Below are 21,826 nucleotides of genomic sequence, written 5' to 3' on the forward strand. Positions count from 1 at the left end.
TTTCGGGGAAACCGGAGAACTCGCCAGTTTACCAAGTCGCCGCGGTGAAGACATCGTTATGCTAACATGCTGTCTTCATCAGTGTAGTATGTGACTATGTCAAACTCACAGAAGTTATAGTTAATTTCCAAAGTTAGGTGATGATAAAAAGGTGAGTATGTTACCTATTGGGGATTCTGATATCTGCATGCAGAAAATTATTTACACGACACTGGTTGCTAATGCTTCCTGAGGCCCCCATCATAAAAGCATTACTAAATTATATTTATAATATGGAACAGATCACTTTCTCTCTCAGACTGCAGAACGAGAAATGTATAAAGTTTTGGTCTAAGTTAACTGGGTGGAATATGCCTTTGCTACCAGATTTTGTAGCGGCAAGGATTCTGTCTTACTCATTTTTTTGGTTTTATTTTAATTAGGCCTACTGCTCACAGCTTCAAATACTCTTATGTCTTCCTATGAGTATTATATTGTATTGTACTTTAATATTTCTGTACACATCATCCATCTCTCCCATATGCTTTTTTTTCCTTTTTTCTGTTCCTGTCACAAAAAAAAACACTAGTTGAAAAATGGTTGTATAATATGATTGTGGATGGAATAATAAAAAAAAAGGTGAGTATGTGAATACCAATTCATGATATTAAAAGTAGGCCTACCACCATTTCAGGAATTGTTTACTAATGAATTACATTGTTTCGGTACTTTGGTGTTTAAACTTTTAGCATTCCTACTTTCTCTAGTGTTAACTTTCTCTCTCTCAATTCAATGTAATTTTAATGAAGGTGAAGTAAAAACAAGTTCTCCGGATACCATTTCAAGGGCCAACATAACGAGCCATTTGTATATTCTCGGGCTTACAGGTGTCCATTAGGAGCCATGTAATGTGGGTTAGTAAATACAGTCTCTCAATAATAGTGACAATTCATTATTTTATTGGTGGTCACTGGACCCCACTTTGAGAACCTCTAGGCCACAGACCCCCATTATTATTATTTAATCTCTGGGGCCCTAATTGTATACATGATTTGGTCCTATACGGTCTCATTTGGTCCAGAATTCCCAGACGGCTTGGAATAAACTCCCATTACACCTAGGACAGGCAACCTCTGTAATTGCTGCATTAAAGCACAGTTCAAGACCTATTTATTCACTTTTGCTTTTGATTTTTTATCAGTGTGGTTGCGATAGGCAAACAGACTATTGTTATTGGTCTTCTTTTCCCTCTCTCCTTGGATTGTGACGATTACACGCCCTACCTGATTGAAGGCACCTTTTTGCCTTATGACTGGACATTAATACGGTGAAATCACAATATGTGAACCACCACACTCGCAATTCCCCAGGATTGCATCTTTCTAGTTATCTGTGTTGTTATCCATGTCCTCACTGTTTTGCCTGATTCACAGATCTTTTGCTATTATTTTAATGTTGCTTTTGCTTTTCGTTTTGTCTTTATTGCTCTATAAAGCACTTTGTGCTGCATTTCATGCCATGAAAAGTCGGGTTCTCAAACTTTTTGGCTGGGGACCCCCGGAAATGCTTTGGCCATGTCTCGTGACCCCCGCCCCGCACCCACTCACCACCCCCAAAATAACCTTAATAATAGAGAAAATATATCATAAATGAATACCAGATATGAATACTGAAACCAGATATAATCATTAAGCTAAGTTTAGGCATGTACTATGTGTACTATGCTAACTCTGCATTTCCATTTTCCAGCCATTAAGTTGCAAAACAAAATGGGGACCCCCCCAAAATAATTTGGCAACCCACGGGTTGAGAACCCCTACTCTAAGTGAACAGTGAAAACAGTGAAACTCTGATCAAAGTAGCTGATCAGTTCTTGTACGTTCTCTTTCTTGTATGGAACAGATTAAAGGCCTATTCATTACTTTTAGTAAAAACACGAGACACGAGTGATGTGACATCATGTTCCAGTGGTCACCTTATCACCTAAAAATGGAGTATGATGAATAGGCCTTAAGTCAGTCACTTCGCCGGGGACCCCCTGGAAGGAACACCCTCCTTGACCCATGGGGGCCCCCAGAACCAATGTTGAGAACCACTGCATGCATATACTGATGGCAATGACCAGTGCCGGTTCTAGGCCTTTTGAGGCCCTAGTCAACATATTTTTCTGAGGCCCCCCCCTCCTGCTTTGCCACGCCGGGGGGGGTCCGGGGGGGCGCAAGCCCTACCCAAAATTAAGAAGCTAGGTGGAGGCCACATGTGGCCAGTAGCCCATGTAAGGGATAGGGGATACATGAAAAAATATATACAATAGCACGCCGTTTTTCATCATTTTTGAGGATTTGAAAAAAATGAAAAAATGAAAAAAACGATGGGTTATAGCCCATGTTTTTTGAAATTTTGAAAAAAAAGTTATCCTCGTTTCTCATCATTTTCCCGCAATTTTCAATTTCCGCAATTTCGCCAATGACCCAGAGAATGGTACAAAATCAGCCCTAGTTAAATCCACACATGCATTCACTGCCTTTTAATACAGTAGTAACGAGGCGCTATGCACTATGCATCATCACATACAGTCAATATGCACAGCCACAGAAATTGTGTCACCAACATAGCTACACATTACATGGCAATTCTTTACTTTTCAAGAATTACAAATCAGCATCCAGATTAAGAACAAAGATCATATGAAGATCATATGAAGCAAAGAGGTTATGCACATTCAATGTCCATGGGGAATATACACAAACAACAATTCTTTAATCTTTATCAGTTCTATAAAAATGTATGTACATATTAATGGCCTATCTTCAATAGTAGATTTTCCCATGTCATTCAATGGTTCCCTGCTCTGGACATAGTCTAATCTGACAAAAGGCAAACTAGGAAACCATTTCAAAAACATCTTGGTAGAGAAACTGAGATAGCCATGTTAACATGATCATGATTATTATTTTGTGTAGATTTCCCACCAGAAACAAACATTGATATAACATGAAATAAAAAGTATCTACACAATAACTGCTTTAAGAAATCCATATAAGCTGTGTAATTAATATAAAATAAAACAAAACAGAAACTATAAACCAAGCTACTCGTAATTGTACTTTTTATATATATATATATATATATATATAACTATCATGGCAAATTGAAACAGCAAATCCACATGAATAAAAATACACAGAACTTTTGCTTACGTCATGAAGCCACTGTACCAATACAGTCTCGTCCACCACCCCTCCCCCATAGGCTTCGACTCATATTTTGCGATACAGCATCTGAAATCTCTCCATGGGAAATACACTATGTAGGCTACTGTATGTGTTCTTAAATGAGCGCTGCAAGTCGGCACGTTTAACATGGCTGATGGAGGCAGCCGGGGCTCATTGAGCGATCTAAAGGTCAAACGGACACCATCCAAAAGTCAGGTCGACAGAAAAGACGGTTCTGTGCTGAACTCGTTGTCGTCTGGTTCCACTGTTTTTGGCAGTTGATGAATTATTTTGTGGAAATGAATAGAAAGGAGTAAGTGATCAATTAAGACGTCATGCAGGCAGTACAAAACATATACACTGTAAAATCCTCTGTGTTATAAAGGCAGTGTAAGAAAAGTGATGTTTTTGGGGGTTTAAAACAAAAAGGGTTTTGTTGGAGAAAAACAAGCAATATATTCTGATAATTATTGTTGTTTGTTCAGTAACAGGCGTCAAGAGCTGGTTCTTGACACTAGCCAACAGTACAGAGAGGTCTACTGCGCACTCACTGACCATTGAAGGCCGAACTGAGTCTGAAATTGAATTAGGGATGGGACAATAATCGTTATTATAGTGTTAAAAAAGCTATAATTACTCCTATCGCTGAGATTTAAATTTATTGTGAAATTGTTCTCCGTCATACACTAGGATGAATTAGATTTAGAGCTGCACATTCAATACCACTTAAATCCTCTTTACTTGATAAAAGTGAAGAGTACTCTACACAAATCTATTCGCCAAAAATAGCAGACAAGCTCCCAAGGCGTTGCCACAGAAGTGGCATTTTAAGTTTTAAGCACATTTTCATTATCGCGATAATACTGTTAATCGCAATTATATTTGCTACAATAATCGTGACGTGTAATTTTCATATCGTCCCATCCCTAGTCGGCCTGATATGTGCTCTTGATACAGTGCTCTAAAAATGCTTTAGGGGTCTGTGACTCAAATTGAATGTGCCAACCTGATACAATCATGTAATTTCTGTTTACTAAAGACCTGGAGAGGCAGAGAGACCCCTGTTTACTGAACAAACACTATAGTAATGATTACTATCAAAATATATAGCTATTTAACACTTACTCTAACCAAAAAAATATAACTTTAAATGAACACTTTTTTTTTTACAGTGTACAGTGTTTACAGTGGATTTTACAGTGCACACATCTGACCGTGCACACCTGCCCTGGCTGCTGGCTTGCCGTCCTAACCTCTGCACCCACCCATCGTACCTCCAACAGGGTGCTAGCTGTGGGCCTGCGGGGCGATACTGGAACAATCGGTTACCAGCAGTCCAACTGTGCTAGAGACGGTGACCGCTACGCTGGTGGTTCCCACAGGACTCGCGCTGGTGGGGTCGGGGCTGGGGTCCCCTGCCTGATGGCTGGCATGGGTGCCCATGTGCCCCTGCAGCTGCGTGGCCGTCTTGCACTGCACCCCGCACAGCTGGCAGAGCAACACCCCTCCGGCCCCCGTGCCTCCGAAGCCACCCCGCGCTCCACCGCTGTCCTTCCACTCCTGCCCGTGGTGCTTCTGGGCGTGAACCCGCAAGTAGGTGAGGGTGGTAAAACCTGGCAGCAGAGTGGGAAAGGATTGGAACAAGGATGAAAGTGAAGACGTGCAATGACAAATACAAATCCTCCCCCAAAATTAATTGAGAAAACTTGTATTTTTGCACAAGCCTCACTCTCTTTCCTTTCTGTCGGACTTACTGCGATTACAGAGGTGGCAGGAATGATGCTGGGATTGGTTATGGACCCTCATGTGATCGGTGATGTAAGCGGCAGACAGCAGTTTCCCACAAATGTGACACGGCACCTTCTCCTCGTGGCGGATCAGGTGCGCGCGAAGGCGGTCCCTTGTGGCAAACGCAGATGTGCAGGTCTATGAAAGACAATGGTACATGCACACTTACATACAGTAAATGTAAACAAACTGCATGTGTGTCGATGCAAAGCAAACAGATGGTTAGGTAGAAGGGGGTCATTACCGTGCATTTGAAGGGTCTCTCTGTCGAATGCACCTGTCTGACATGACTGTTGAGATGGTCAGGTCTGAAACAAACACCAATCATATGTAAAAAAAAAAAAAAAAGATGCATTTATATCAGCGAGTCTTAGGTTGTCATTTACTGCCCTAAACAGACATTAAAGTCGACTGTCCATAGACTTGGCTGGCATAAAATACATCATAAGTTCATAACTACCCTAAACAAACATTAAAGTCCATAGATTTGGCAGGCATGCATTACATCATACTTTACACTAAACAAACATTAAAGTCCATAGACTTGGCTGGCATGAATTACATCATAATTTACTCTAAACAAACATTAAAAGTCTTGGCTGCCCTAATTTCTGAAAGCCATGCATTGGAGGGGCTAGCGCCCCTCAAAAAGAGTCTGAAAGAAGTATAAAACACAGGAGACTCTGGAGATTAGAGTGGCCCAAAAAGCTTGATTTTGTAGTGATTCCTTTCTAAGCTTTATGCATGAGTCATTCATTTTTTATAAATATGATCCCATGTTAGTGTGTAAGCCTCCAAAGAATGGCAGTATTTGACTCCGGGCAAAGTGCTGGTAAGAACCCACACACCGTGAAAAGGCTTTGGCGCAGTGAGGACAGATGTAAGGCTTTTCCACGCCGCCTTGGTGCGAGCGCACATGGTAGCTCATGCGGTCTTTCCTCTTGAAGCGCTGCTGGCAGATGGGGCAGGAGTAGGGCTTTTCGTCAGAGTGGGACAGGCGATGGCGGTTCAGGTGGTACACGTCCCTGAAGGCCTTGCCACACGCCTCACAGGCATGGTTCTTACGCACCTGGTTGGAGTTGTGATTGGGATGCGGGTGCTGTGGGAAAAAAGATAATAATTCAGGAAGTGAACTAACTATAGATTTAACAGATATTATCCCAAATATACCACACTAAAACAGGGCTATCAGTATGAGAAAAGGTGCCAAAAACGGAATATTAGTATCTAATATGGGATTAGATTAAAACTTGTATACGTTTATACAGTAAACTGATGGTAAGCCTTTGGAAGATACATTCACTAAAATACTGGGAAAACAAACGCAATGAATATTTTTCGGACTAAATGCTCATGCGTTATGTTTTTGAAAGATTTCACCTAACAAGCCTGAAATGGGATCGATAATGAATCAATTATTTTATATTATTATATTATGAATTAATTCGATTAGTAGTCGTGAACAGAATTCCTCAAAGATCCCACCTGTTCCATGGACCCCACAATGACAACAGCAGCTTGGAGGGGCTGAGTGTTGATGGTTACTGTGGCCGGGGCGATGGACAACGTGACAGGCTGGCCCACCTGATTGATGTGTGCTACGTCCTGGGGGAGGGGCTGGGTGACAGCGGGGGCCGGGGGAGCGGGGGGCGGTGGAAGAGGAGGGGGCAGCGAGAGATGGAGGAGGGAGAGAGGCACCGTCTGCCTCTCCAGCCGCCCCCCTCCCCCCTTCCCGCCCTCCTCCTTCTCGCGGGCGGCGTGACTCTTCATCTTGATGCCCGTGTGCACGGACTGGTGGCGCCGCAGGTTGTAGCTGTTTTTGAACTGCTTGTTACACGTGGCGCAGATGTGGGCCGGTCGGCCGGGTTTTGTGACTGGCTTCACTGAAAGCGAGAAAGAAGGATTCAAAATTAATGTAGTCCTACAAACTCTACAACGACATCAAAGCCCAAATCAGTAAGGCTTGATGAATTTCTCCATATGTATTAGAAAAAGATATCTAGCCTTCTTCACTGACGAAGGCTGGATAGCCGAAACCTTTCTTTATTTCTAAGGCATATGGAGAAATAACCTCCCCAACCCCTAGCCTGGCTAATAAGCCAGACTAATATCACACTGTCGTAACCGTAACTACTTTCAACCTGGTGTCTTTTTTTGAACATGTCATTACAGATGACAACTTGAGGGAAAATAGAAAATATACACACTCACAACAATGTGAATGTGTTATGAGCTCCACAAAGCTACGACGATATCACCGAATCTTGACATAATGCGCAAAGAGTGGGTGCACGACAACAGCAAATTAGCATGAGATCTCAGCATCTCTCATGTTGCTACCAAACACTGTTCTAATACCATTGTTAAAGATGGAGTACCGTGATCACCAGGTACTATGATTATACTAGGAGAAAGATTTTTTTTTTAAACCTATACAGTAAGTGTTAAAATTATGGTTTTATGTGAGAGAGGGATAATGGATGGATTGTGGGAAGACGTTAAATTGTAGCAAACCATGTGTTTACCCACTGTGGCCAGGAAGCAAGACTATGTCACCGTGGTTACGTGTGATGTGTGAAAAGTAGAGCTACAGAAGATCTCTGTGGCTCAACTGTACTGTATGTATGTGTATGCTGATGAATAGGCATGTTGGGTGTTGTCATGTGGGTTTATATCCCCCGCCCCCCGTTGTGTTTCTCTACGGGGCGCCCTGCCCTCTTTTCTCTTGGCCGTGAAAAACACATGCAGATTACAAGCTACTAAGCAGGGAAGCATACAAGGCCATTGATGCACCCTGGAAAAACACAGTCTTCTCAGAGTGCACTGAATAAATCTCACTTCATCTGTGTCTTGGTGTGTGTGTGTGTGTGTGTGTGTGTGTGTGTGTGTGTGTGTGTGTGCCTGTGTGTTGGGGGAGGGCTTCTATAGCTTTGATATGCAAAGAAAGAGAAACAAAAGTGCTTAAAAATAGCTGTGGGTCAAACTGCCCTTCTGACCTCAGCCACTGCTGCTGTTTAGTATCTACTGCATGACAACGAAGCACATTGAAACATAAATACGTGATTCATTATGTTCTGAGGGCAATCTCAATTGGTTGTTTTTTATGCCATCATTCATTATTTCATCATTCATTCATCTTTCCAGTATAACACTTGATCTACAAGCTCACAAATCCTCACATTGTAATGCACGATGAGCTTGCAGATCGACTATTTGTAAAGGTTGAAACTTGAAAGTGGTCAATTTTCTATCTAGTCGCTTTGAACTGTATGCACAATGCACATTCCTTCATCAATATCACCAAATCCTACGCAAGACAGATTCCTACATTCCCTACTCATGAACATCCATCAATACTAGTGCATGTCAACCAATACTAGTGGGCATCATCATAATGAAGTTTGTCCTAAATCCCTAGCTAGGATATCAGACAAAAATTAAACACTGTTGTCTGTTGGCACCTAAGACCTTTTGGTTGTATAATAATGATCTCTGACAGAATGCAAGCTAATTACAAGCTGTGTTGTTAAAGAGCCACTTCACCCCTTTTGCAACCAGATCTTATTTGTGTTCTTAGATATTTTAATCATGCCGCCACGTTCCTGACCAAAAATGTTCATGAAAATGTGGTCTCACTTCCTTCCTGGACTACAAGTCACACCTCCACGCAGCTTCCTCCCTCTCCACAAGGAGGGGTAGTGCGCCAAAGCATTATGGTCATTGTAGGAATTCAGCAATCCAGTCAAACATACAGACTTCATTATTTTTCTGACCATAGGGTGCACATTTAAAATAGTGCTACTGTTCTACTACAAATACTATTATTAACATTGAGTGACAGTTTCTTCTAGCGGTGAATTGTCCCTTTAAAGATGGAGCTCTTTTTTAAAGAGCATCCTGATTTATTTTTTTAATTCACCAATTTGGGGTTTCGAATAACTCTCGTGATACATGGTTACATAGCCTACTGACTAATAATAATAATACTGTAGAATAGTGTTCATTTAACTCAAGCCAGAAATACATGGAGCCACATGGACTCTTTACTATAGTCACCCTTACAGGTCCATGTTGTTTGTACACAGAGTTGTGACGTCACACATTTACACTGAAGGGTTTACTGTTTTCATCATCATCTTTCGACTGCGGTCGAGATCATGGATTTCACAATGCCACGACAGATTTCCCGATCCTTCATTGCCACCCCCAGTTCCTGCTTATTGAGGCATGTGTCCATAGTGATGACAGGAAACAACAGTTTTCTACCTCTGGTCTGCTTTGAGGCAGGATTCCAGAGAAGAAGGTAAGATGTAACCTCATGATCAGCTCTGCAGTAGTGGCCAGAAAACTGTGTTCTTCTGGATTGGACTAGTGAAGAAACACAGGGAAGGTTGCCGTATATTAGATAAGTCGATGGGTGACTCTTCCAAGAGAGATTTTGTGCTCTCATTAGAAGGTGTGTGTAAGTGCCATCCAGCCGTTTCTCTAATTTCTTTGAAAGTGTCCATGTCTCTGAGCCATAGAGTAGCTCGACAGTCATCTTAACTATTTTTTACTTTGAACCTCTTACTAAAGCTGGGATGACCAGATCTTATGCATGTCATTGCAGGCTGACCAGGCCATACCATTCCTAGTTTGAAAGTCCTTTTTTACTGTTTTAGCAAGTAGGCTAATAGCATAACCTTTATCTCAGCTGGTCCCAGCCAGAAGGCGTCATTCCAAACCGCAGTCGAGCTCCCTGTCGCTATGATTAGATGAGACGCAACGATTTTTCAAGCGTTTTGAAAGATTTTGAATATTCTTGACAGTAATGACACGTGCCCAAACACACACAACACAGTGACCAGTGACCACACCCCCCAGGTTGGGAAACACTGCTAGAACAGACCCTCACCAGGTAAAGGCTCTTCTTCATTGAGGGCAGCTGTGTCCACAGTGGATGGGGGTGGAGCAATGTGCTCTTCCGGGGTGCTCTGGGCGGAGCCTGTCAGCTCTGGCAGCAGCTCTGACTGAAGCGGAGCTTCAGGCTGGCTCTGTGTCGATGGCGTCTTGAGTCAAAATAGAAGAAAAAAAAACAATGCTTTATTAATGCAATATTTTACAAAGGTCACTTGAGCATGGCCTTTTTAAAGGAGACTAAGAAGTCCATTCCATTCATTCCCAAGTCACCAAATGGATGATACATTTTGGATATCTTAATATGCAAGTTGTGTACATGATTGGTTTACTGTACCAGTGTTAATCTCTTAAACCCTGTAGAATTAGTTGTGTCCATGATTAGCAATGTGGCACATGTGAGTGTGTAGATCATTTTCGCTATTACAAATAAAATAAAATAAAATAATTTAATTTGTCTATATGCTCAAAATATATATATTAATATTAAAGCTCCAAATCCAGCTCACTTTTCTTGTTTCCATTCAATTATTGTTACAAATTAAAAAAATACTATAGACTTGACCATTTCAACGACCATGCTTAATTCTGAATCACAGAAAGTGAGAAAGGTCCCTGTAAATGCCTCTAGCTCTACCTCATCAGGTCCTGGCTTGGAAATAATTTAAAAATCACACTTCTATGAAGAGAGGGGCGCTCACTGTATTTATATTTGTTCACATGATGTCTTATATCATTTAGTGCCCTAAACAAACATTAAAGTCCATAGACTTGGCTGGCAAACGATACGTCATAAGTTCTCTAAACAAACATTAATGTCCACAGACTCGGCTGGCTCTAAAGTTCTTGAACAAACATTAAAGTCCATAGACTTGGCTGGCTCTAAAGTGCTCTCTAAAGTCCTCTAAACAAACATTAAAATCCCATAGACCTGGCTGCCATATGATCTTCAAAACCCTGCGCTCCTCAAAAAGAGAATGTTTCTGTATTCTGTCCATGAATCAAGACTAAAATGAATCGGAGGAGACCTAGTTAATCCCACTGGAGAAATTCAGTTTTCTGCATTGTCCAGCTGATGACCATTCTGGGGAACCAGTTAGGTTGTATAATTAATAACTCATGGACACCTTGACCATAGCTGGGGATGGGAATTGAACCTGGGACCTTCTGGTTCTTTGGCAGTCTCTCACTCAGCTATGGCTGCCCACCAAGGAATTAGCCAGGATCATGGGCTGTGAAGCCTTGGATATAATATATACTGTTTCAAAGGAAATCAAATGAATCATCACCTTGATTACTGTATGCCCCTACCCCCAGCAGGTGTGCACACACACACACACACACACACACGCACACGCACACGCACACGCACACACACACACACACACACACACACACACACACACACACACACACACACACACACACACACAAACATCACAATTTCATTAAATTGCACTTGAACTGAAGATGGTCTGTTTCATACTATTCAAAGACAGGAACTGAACGTAGGAATAGTTTTCCAGAGTGGCAACATCAGCACTAGTACACTAAAATCCCACTGTACAAATGAAACAAAAATAAATCAGAGACCCATCCCAGATGCTAAATTAACATTCAAGATTTTACAGTCTAGACTGGTGGTCCTCAATGGGTCTAGGGACCGAGGGTGACTGATGGTTACATTTCTACATCTATTCTACATGAACAAGTACATACAGAGAGAACATACAAGAACAGCTAATTATCCGAGTTCCACCGTTATCTATAAAAAAATCTCAGAATATGATAATTTGTATAAAATTGGGGCCTCTGTGGCTAAATGCATATAGTGGTCCTTGGAATTAAGGAAAAGTTTGATGAGGAAGAATCATTGGTGTGTGCACTGTGCAAACCAACAACACTGATGCCCTGACCCCACTGAACTCTGCCCCCCAACACACACACACACACACACACACACACACACACACACACACACACACACACACAAGCCAGTCGGGTGCACGTTGATCAACACTGGCTTACCTGAAATAGAAAGTTACTCCAGGAGGTATCCATGGCGAACAGGTTGGAGGGAGTCACTCACTCAGTCAGCAGAAACTAAACAGCTCTCAGCCTGGGAGCAGTGAGGGGCTGTAAAGGAGGGAGGGGGGCACAACCCAACGAACGTGCCAATCTGCTCGCTATGAAAGCACAGTCTGAGGCCCCGTTCAGTGTCAATAGTTGTTGTTCTACGCCTGTTAGGTTAGTGGAAGCTGGTGATTATGTCCAGTAACAATATTCGGTAGGTACTGATAATCTAACTGTTAAGACGTTGTATTGTGATCAGGCTTCTTCTGAGTTTGATTTTTTCCCCATATAATACTAGTAATAATAATAATCTGTTGGCAATCTACATTCACTGACAATATGCTTTGTAAACGCGACAAAATGGTTGGTAGTGTCATGCTTTTTAATGGTGCATTTGAATATAGTTGCTTATTTTGCAATTGCATCTATTGTAACAAAACAAAATCGGTGAAGTGCATGCAAAAAAAAACAATAAGACTATTACACAGAAACAGATGAATAACATATAGTCAAAACGTAATAATAATCATAGCCGGCAGCTGTTGCTGATTGCGTGGGGATAGGAGTCATTTATTTCGATGATAGCTCCGAAAGGCCGAAAACGATGGATCCCAAAGCCTCGATGTTGCGTGAACCGTGTCCCCTAACTAGAGAGCTCCTCCTCGGCCGCGATCCATGGCTCCGCCTCGGCGTTTCAATCGAGAGGATGACATCTTTCTCTTTTTTTCAAATTCTCTCCCTCTCTCGCTCTCTCTCCCTCCCACCCTCACTGTCTTTCTTCCTTTTCTTTTTTTTTTATCTCTTCTCCTCCTCTCCCCCTCTGTGTGTATCCCCCGCCGCTGTCCCCCTAGTTTAAAGGGAAAGTATTTTTGTGTATGTATGGACCCCCGTCCTCCTCCGCCTCCTCGGCGCGTGCCGTCCCGTCCCGGCCCCTCCTCGCCCCCGCCTGCCGACCCGCTCAGTAGGCCGACAAATAATCTCTATTTCCCCGATCCCCGGTCCAGTTCGTGCCGCTACGAAGCCCGACGTACCGCGCGGAACCACCGACGACACGGAACCCGCCGAGCGGCGGATCATATCAATGATGATCCACAATCTAAGATGGTGGTGTGTGTCGTTTTAAAACAAAGCAACAGTGTCCCATTCAACCTTAAAGGTAAAGATGCGCGCAAGTGCAACAGCTGGATAAGCTACAATGACGACAATAATGTTGTTTTGGGACCCCCCCCCCCCCCCACACACACACACACACACACACACACACACACACAAATATGTAGGCCTACTACTACATTTTATAAATATTGTGATTCTCACATACTTTCATGTTAAGTAGGCGTTAGGACCCCCAGGGAGTGGGACCCCCAAATTGGTAGGCCTATTTGGCTGCAGACCCACATCTGGAAAATATGTACCCACACCAGCTAGACACCCCCTATAAGAGAAGCCTTGTGTTGTTAAAATATTTCAAAATAAATCCAAATGTTTTAAAATAGAAGCACTACAAATGACAAGACACTGAGCTTGTAGATCAGTCTAATTTCAAATATTTGCAAACTATAAAATAATAGGATTTAAATAAGTGGTTAAACTGTTCCTCATTTTGCTGGGAACCTCCTGGTAATCCCTCGAGGACCCCTGGTGGTGCTTGAGGGGAGAAACACTGTTCAAAACTTATGATATATTCAGGTTTCACCTGTATAGTATAATTTAGGCTTGACCAGACCTGTATCTGTTTCAATACTGGTATAGCTATGTGATTAAACAGAATTAATGTAATAAACTGTAATAACATCCAATATAATACAAAAAAGTAGTTTTCTTTCTTTCTTTCTTTACATGGTGGTTATTTGTGTCACAGAAACAGAAACAAAAGACCAGCAATGTTTTGCTTCCTAGTGATAGAAAACGACCATACGACAGAGAATTTTGGTTTAAACACCTTTATTATGTACCTCCGTTCAGGTGAATGTAACGCAGAGGGACTGCATGGGAAGTGGTGGCCTGAATATTTCAATACAATCATTATGGCATGATACTGTTAGATTTATTTCGTGTGTGTGTGTGTGTGTGTGTGTGTCCAACAACTTGGGATACCAAAAAAGGCTGGCAAAGTATTGTGGTGTCTCTGCTATAATTCGCAGCCGGCATATATGGCGAGACGCTGTTACTTATACCCATAGAGTACTGAGTGACATGCCTATTGTATCATGAAAACACATGATTTTGCAATTAGAACTCTAATGCACCTATAATATTTGTGTCCTTGTATGCATATCCTTTGTGTGGACATAAAAAAATGTTAAAACGTGTGTGTGTGTGTGGCTTAACTGCTTCTTGGTGTTAGGATGTAGAATATCTTACAGTACATTTCAGCAAATGGGTTTACCATAAACAAATGGAAGAGGCTAATATTTATAATTCAGCTTCACACAATTATGTACTGCAGTGGTTCTCAAGGTACGGCCTGGGGAAGTCTTTTAGTCGTTTAGTGTGTTCCAGCATAGACATAGAAAGGTAGACGCCTCCTTCGGCTCTGGGGTGTCTGTATCTCGAGGGAAGGAAAGCGTCTGTGACGCAGAAGGGGACATTCGTTAGGCCAATCAGAGGCAATGTAAACGTTTATTTTCGTTTATTTTCTCATTAATTGAATTGATGAGTCCCGGGAAAAGAGGCACTGCGATTGGCCAGTAGTCACTTGAGTGGCAGCGTGCCTTCCACACTTCCTGTGCGATACAGGTCGCTCCAATGAACTGCAGCGGCCAATGAGACATCTAGGTTTTTATATCTATGGGTTCCAGCCAGGTTCAGGGGTCCTCTACAGATAGGAAGTTAGGAACCAAATCAGTGTACACAAATGGTTCCATTTGTACACTCACAAGATATGGGGTCTGTGGCCCAATTATGAAAGTAAAAAAAGTTTGAGAACCACTACTGTACAGAACTTAATCTAAAATCAATCAGCAGCATGGTGCACATAGCACCTACACTCATACAGTATATATACACTCAAGGTCAGACAGTGATGAAAAGAAAAACACGTGTCAAATGAATGATACAATACCACACACTAATACTCAGCTGTCTTTCATATGAGGTAAGAATTGTGCCCTATATAACTTTGAACATACTTGGTTGGAATATAAATAGCAAAAAAAAGTCTCTTCTACCACTCCTACCACAGTTCGAAACAAAACATCTGCATCATAAAATATAATTTAGCGACTTACAGTCAACAGTGCAACAAGTTCAACCTATAACACCCAACTATAATATATAATTATTAATCTTCATAAAGTAAAACGTAAGAGCTTTATAGATAGTGGCTCGGATCTTAGAGCTAGGAACATACTGTATACTCATAACTTGTAATAAAGTCAACTTACAGTGAAAGGTAAGCATAATGTGATATAAAAAAACAAAGTATAGCAAATAAAAACAACAAAAAGCATTAGATTGTCTACATTGAAAAGGGAATAGGTTAGGTTAGCCTTTTGCGTTTGTTGGCCTGTATTGTTTTGTAGTTGATTTGATGACCGACACATTACGTACTACAACTCAATTTTAAATACAGCAAATTACATAATAGCTGCATGGTGTCAATCCCTTTTAAAATGTTTCAACAGCATGTCCATGTGACCTTATTAAATAATCCTATAGATCAGCATTAGTTTTCTGTATGGTTATTATGTTATGTGTATATGTGAGGGTAATTAGGGTAATCAATAAATAAAGTTGAATGTTGGAACATAAATCACACTGTATGCATTTCAACGGTGGTCAATATTTAGTCAAATAAGTGTCTAATATTGTCAGACATCACAATAGACATACTGCCTAAATTAATAGAACTATATATGAACAACCGATACAGTACATTAGAATTCTATAATCTAATAAAATCTGCTCATTATCATACTTTGCCTCCTTTGAAATCAATACCCCTACCTAAGCTTGGTATTTCTCTGTGAGTGGTTAGTTATGATAGACTTTGATTAAGTTCTCCAACAATGACTACTTAATGGCCACTTAAGCCCTATATACAGCTCGCAGAGCTTGTAGATCTATTCTGGGCATGCCCTTATAGGCGACAATCTTCAAAGAAATACAGAAACTATTAATAACACCTACTGCTCCTGATAGTTCCAATGGGTAAATGCAGGACAAATGTCACACATGTGCAAATGTACAGTGACAAATAACCCAACAACTAAAAGGGGACAAAATTATTATTAAAATGGGACTTAGGTCGTTAACAGACATGTTTCTCATTAAGCACGCTTGACTCCACTCCTGCAAACAACCTTGTGTCAGTCATGCTCCTCTGACCCAAGCTCACGTCAGTCCCTGTACTGTACACCTATCAGATAGGCATCGACAACCTGTCTCAGAGGAATGTATGTGGCATGTGCCCTGCATTTTTCCCTATCCAACCCTTTCAGACTATTGCAAGATGATTATTTCATTTCCCTGGGTATCGGTGGCCTTGTGTACAGCACTGGGTAGATTCGACTTAGCGGGAATGATATTAAATTAATTATGGCTTAAATAGACAATGCTACGTATGCTCCAGAGAAAATCTTCATCATATACAAAAAAAGAGAAATAAAAAGTCCATTGTGCGCACAGAATCACCTCTATGTGCAATTAAAATGTTGCAGAGGGGACTTTGTGCATGTTGGGACTTTGGTTTTTATAGAGCTCAGCCTACAAGACAAAAGGAGCAATGCACCCCAGTTTCAAACTGATTGAATCAATGTGCTGTATACTGTATGTGAGTAATAGTCCACCTCCTCATATAAAAACAAACAAAAACAAACAAACAAAAACAAGCGGTGTGTTAACTTAGTATAATCGGTTTCGGCTCCTCACTCGGCCTTGGCCTTTATAGCCTTTTCACGTTCCGCTTCATCAAACGCTACCATGTTCTGAGAGGCTGTGATCAGGTGAAGGAGGCTGATGCCGGACTTGAGGAGACAGATGATTGCACAGGCTCCCTGGAGCCAGTACAGCCAGCCTGCACGCGCACGCGCGCGCGCACACACACACACACACACACACACACACACACACACACACACACACACACACACACACACACACACACACACACACACACACACACACACACACACACGCCGGCTTCAGTACACAGCACTGGTGAGGTTTCAACTCACTCATCAAATATTAAACAGCTTATTTATTGATCTCACAAAATTATGTCCACAAAACAGTTAACGGAAATAGTTTTACACAAAGCCATGTGGTTTGAGATTCAATCAGTCGTAAGTTTGTTGGTAGTATGTTGGCCTAAAATAATCTTAGAATTAGTATTTTCTCGTAAAATACACACTGCACTAAGCCTTGGGACTAACATTCATTGACACGACTACAACATCAAGTCAAGAAGGAATGTTCGCACAACATCATAACATAAAGAAATGTCCACAGAGGTTAGGCAGTTGCACAAATATTGTTACTTTAATGATGATAATGATTTACATGCTAAAGACTCATACTACAGTATAAATTAGGCTCAACACAAGTACCAAGACTTACCTGCTGGTTCCTCAATATGATGGAGGATGTAGAGAAGGCAGAAGAACAACTCATTTCCCATGCACATGACAAACAGCACTGGCTACAGACAGAGAGAGACAACACCAGTACGCTACATACATCATTGCACATTTTACTGGACATTAAAAAGGTAACAGGTACCGTCGCCCATAATCCATCTAGCCCTCGTTTTTTTCCCCGCCGACCTCACCACTCGGTGCGGCGGTTCTTGTTTTCTGTATTTTATTTTACTCAGAATAAGGTTAGACATAAGTTTAGGGTTAGGCATCGTTTTACTGAGGTTAAGGTTAGGAATAAGGTTAGGTTTAACCGTTTAAGCATAATTTACTTAGGTTACTTTAGGAATACCAGGCTGAGCAGTTCCGTCGGCTGTACGCCCGGCACAAGTTAGTTAAAGGGCGACTTTGTAGGTATTCAACATTAACACACTTTAATTAAAAGAGTAGTTGAAATTCCTAAAAACCTAAAAAAAAAAAAAACATATTTTCAATTACACACCCCAAAGTCAAAGTCGTACGATTAGTCACACACATTACCGCAGTGAAATTTGTTCTCCGCATTTGACCCATCTCTTGGAGCGGTGAGCCGCAGCATGCGCCGCGACCGGGAATCATTAGTTGATTTGACCCCCAATCCAACCCATTGATGCTGAGTGCCAAGCAAGGAGGCATTGGGTCCCATTTTTACAGTCTTTGGTATAATACAGCGGGGATTGAACCCCCGACCTCCCAGTTTCAGGACGGACACTCTAACCCCAAGGCCACGGTCTGGTTAGCCCATGAATCCTTGTCACATTCCTAAGCCAATAATTTGATGACAGGCGGAGTCACTAATACAGAGTATCATATTGACAGATAAGCCAGTAAGAATTTGATAATTTGATGACCAGACCCGCAGAGCTTGTAGATCTATTCTTGGCATGCCCTTATAGGCGACAATCTTCAAAGAACTTTACAAACTGAAGGCATGATGAATATTATAATATAGTCATACAGGTTGATGCCATTATTTCAGAATAAATATTGTCACTTTAATCGGCAGATTCGGTACATTATATTTTGCATTATGTGTGGACTGTACAGTAATTAAATTAAATCCAATTTTATTGTGTCAAATGTGTCAAAGTTGCCTGAAGACACTTTACATGTAGAGCAGAGACCTGATAGAGATACCACCGTGAGCAAGTAATTTTGTGAGAGTGGACTACACATGACAATGTTAAATAAATATGCTTTCAGTGCACACTTGTGTAATGACTTACTGTACATAGTAACTAAGGAAGGTTAATGAAGTAAATTATAATAACACAAAGGATCTGTGTATTTTGAGTCTGTGCTGCCTCCTCTTACCTTGGATGTGTAGTAAAGACGAAGGATGGGGTTGCCAGAGAGGTCAATGGTCTTGTGGCTGGCAGATCCCTTCATCATTGAGCTGAAGGAGAGATTGTTGAGAAAGAGAACAAGACTTAACCATGCTTAGTCAAACGTAGTCAAGTTGGCCTGCTATAGTTTCCTTCTATACCAAATCTCTTCACCAGAAATAGCAGATCTACAAGCTCTCTCTCTCTCTCTCTCTCTCTTGAGCCCCTGGGTGAATCCATTTTTTTTGGCTGGTGTTGTGGGCTGATTCAACTCTACTAAGTAAAGCAGGATGATTCCTTCAGGCCTGAGTCCATGCCACATCCTACAATAGTCAAAGCAACGCTCTGTTTCAAAACAGCTTCCAGCATGTCCAACCGATCTTTCAAGGGCAGGTCACATTTATTTCCGTAGGCTGCAACATACCTCAGTAACTCAGGGAAGATGTCATTCCAAATTCTATATATTATATTTGCAGTCGACTCAGTCGAGCAGAAACCTTGTTCTCCATGTTTCATCCTATGTTTATTTCATAAATCCTAGCCGAACTACAAGCTCAGGGCACGCCGCAAAGCAGTGCCACCTTTGTGGGTAGTTAAAAGTGGTCTCTATGTCTATTTATGTGGAAATAGAAAAGGTGAAAAATCTTTCACTTATAACGACATGCCCAAATAGGGACGTATTAAGAGCTTGTGACTAAATAACTACACTGGATCCATTGGAACAAAAGGTTCTTATTTCCATTCCCTAAAGAGTAACGGTTTTGGACATACAAGGTTTCCAGTTCCACCCGCAGCAAAATTAGTCTATGGTCATTCTAGTAGCGAATGTCTGTGTTTGAGGCTGCAAAACAAACGACATCAACAGACATTTGTGTATGTCTGTGTTGATGCAGTTTTGTGCACACCTATGGTTAGGTTATTTAAAAATGCCAGCACTTTAAACTTTACAACTCCTTAGTTACTTACCCGTGTGTTATAATAATCATATAACCTACTTGTCTTGACACAAAACACAATTTTAGGCATGTTCATGGTCTTCATCTCTTTTGTTGGCCCATCTTCCACTTAACACCTACAACAAGTGTTCACCTATTATGACATGACCAGAATAAGGAGGGACCGTGGGTGCTGTACCTGTGAAGGTGCAGCCAGTGGCTGGCGATGTCCAGACACATGCTGACCTGGAACAGGAAGGTATAGGAAGGGTAGAGCAAGGCCAGGTTGACCAGCAAGCACATGGTGGCACAGCGGTCTGTCAACATGTCCAACATGGCACCAAACTTCGTAGCTGGTTCACGGAGCAGAGGAGAAGGGCTGTCACCGTTATGACATTTTAAACAACGACTGATTGTCGCTCAAATTATTGTGATTAACAATTTCATTGTGTGTGGTGGTTCTTTTGGTCGTTTTTGTCAACATTATGATCAAAAAGTAAAACATTTCTGTTTGGCTTTTAGTTTTCGTGAACTAAAGTTGCACAGTGCAGATATGACAAATAACTTGATTGCATGATGTAATAACTTTGTACTTAAAAATAGAAACCTGAATAGTGGAAATAGCACAGCTACAAGCTCAAAGCAGATTGTCTATTTCCACTAAAAATATATATGTTTGCAAATCTATGATTGTGACGATTATGCAAAAAAAACAATAGTGATTATCATTATCTCAAATAATTGCGATTAGATGATTATGTAAGAATTGTGACTACAGAGGAGAAGCCACGTTAGAACTGGAGCAGTGTGATGATGATGATGATGATGATGTACACACAGCAGGCACAGTATATGTTCTGGTGGGAATTCTCTCTGCAGAATGTACCCTCTAATTAATTTATGCTAGTATAATTAATCCAACTCACATGAGTTGGATTTAATGTATGTCAAAATGTGGGGCAGATGACGTTAAGTAAGAGGTGCATACTCGCCATCTCTCTCTCGGTGTCACTCTTTCACACACAGTTATCAGCATATTATCACCATAGAGTTATGATTATCGCGTCACACACACACACACACACACACACACACACACACACACACACAAAGTGGTCTCTTACACTGGTTGAGTGCCCTGGCAGCGTGGCCGTCGAAGGCGTCCAGCAGAGCGCTGAGCAGGTAGCAGAACACGGCGGGCATCGGGCAGCATGGCATCAGGTAGAATGACAGGAAGGCCAGCACGATGCGGACATACCCTGAACAACAACATCAACATGTTAGCACTATTAGCGTTGGATCAAGATAATCATAGATGTATTTAATCTATTTTGACATTTTTATATAAAAATAGAAAATGTCAAAATAGATTAAATACATCTATGAGGCTAAGTACTCACTACTCCGTCCGTACGTGTGTCGCACAAATATAACAGACTATATAATACTTTTTTTATTTTTTTGAGAGCGACACCCACCATACAGACAAATATAACACTCACCGATCACATTCGGCACGAAAAGGAATATGTTTTCTTCGGCCATCTTCTGGGTGCTTTCGAAGCTCCGTAAAGCTGTTCAACTCGGCAGCAACAGAGGAGGACAGCAGCGTAGCTGGTTTGTGTAGATTTATTTAGCTGCTGGACACACTTTTTTTAATACTTCATAGAATGTTGACTTCCTCTCTGCTCTCTGGGCTCCTAGCTCATACAGCGTGACGCGGTCAGTTCCGGTGTGACGCACAGGAAGGCCACGCCTTCCCTATGCTTAAAGCCTAAAGCCCTATTTATACTTCGTCGCACGGGGGCCTCGCGCGTCGAAAATAGCAGTCTCAGATTAATTAATAGCAGCTTGTAGGTCGGCTGTTAAAAATAAACACATCATTATTGTCCATTAAATTGAACATAAAATGGAAATTTGCCACTCTGTCAAGCAATATATGCCAATACAGATTCACGATGAATTGAAAATAATGGAGGACCTTGATGTACAAGTATTAT

The 21,826-nt window shown here is 41.4% G+C and overlaps 2 protein-coding genes across 2 annotated transcripts; both read right to left on the minus strand.

Annotated features, from left to right (window-relative positions):
- Nucleotides 1-2,490: 2,490 nt before the first annotated feature.
- Nucleotides 2,491-13,118, minus strand: maza (MYC-associated zinc finger protein a (purine-binding transcription factor)). The gene is made up of 7 exons (XM_080776852.1): nucleotides 11,907-13,118; nucleotides 9,877-10,030; nucleotides 6,468-6,865; nucleotides 5,831-6,081; nucleotides 5,227-5,290; nucleotides 4,949-5,120; nucleotides 2,491-4,807 (listed from the first exon to the last, which is right to left on the minus strand). Exons 1-7 carry the CDS (start codon nucleotides 11,937-11,939, stop codon nucleotides 4,482-4,484), a joined length of 1,398 nt encoding a protein of 465 aa, XP_080632978.1. The 5' UTR covers nucleotides 11,940-13,118; the 3' UTR covers nucleotides 2,491-4,481.
- A 696-nt stretch (nucleotides 13,119-13,814) lies between these two features.
- On the minus strand, nucleotides 13,815-21,540 carry cdipt (CDP-diacylglycerol--inositol 3-phosphatidyltransferase (phosphatidylinositol synthase)). Its single transcript, XM_080776093.1, has 6 exons — nucleotides 21,329-21,540; nucleotides 20,951-21,085; nucleotides 20,026-20,179; nucleotides 18,881-18,962; nucleotides 17,511-17,592; nucleotides 13,815-16,968 (listed from the first exon to the last, which is right to left on the minus strand). The coding sequence occupies exons 1-6, from the start codon at nucleotides 21,369-21,371 to the stop codon at nucleotides 16,820-16,822; spliced, it is 645 nt and encodes a 214-aa protein (XP_080632219.1). The 5' UTR covers nucleotides 21,372-21,540; the 3' UTR covers nucleotides 13,815-16,819.
- Between the last annotated feature and the right edge of the window lie 286 nt (nucleotides 21,541-21,826).

This window comes from Protomyctophum bolini (assembly GCF_963924005.1).
Source record: "Protomyctophum bolini genome assembly, chromosome: 11".
In the NCBI taxonomy this organism is placed as follows: Eukaryota; Metazoa; Chordata; class Actinopteri; order Myctophiformes; family Myctophidae; genus Protomyctophum; species Protomyctophum bolini.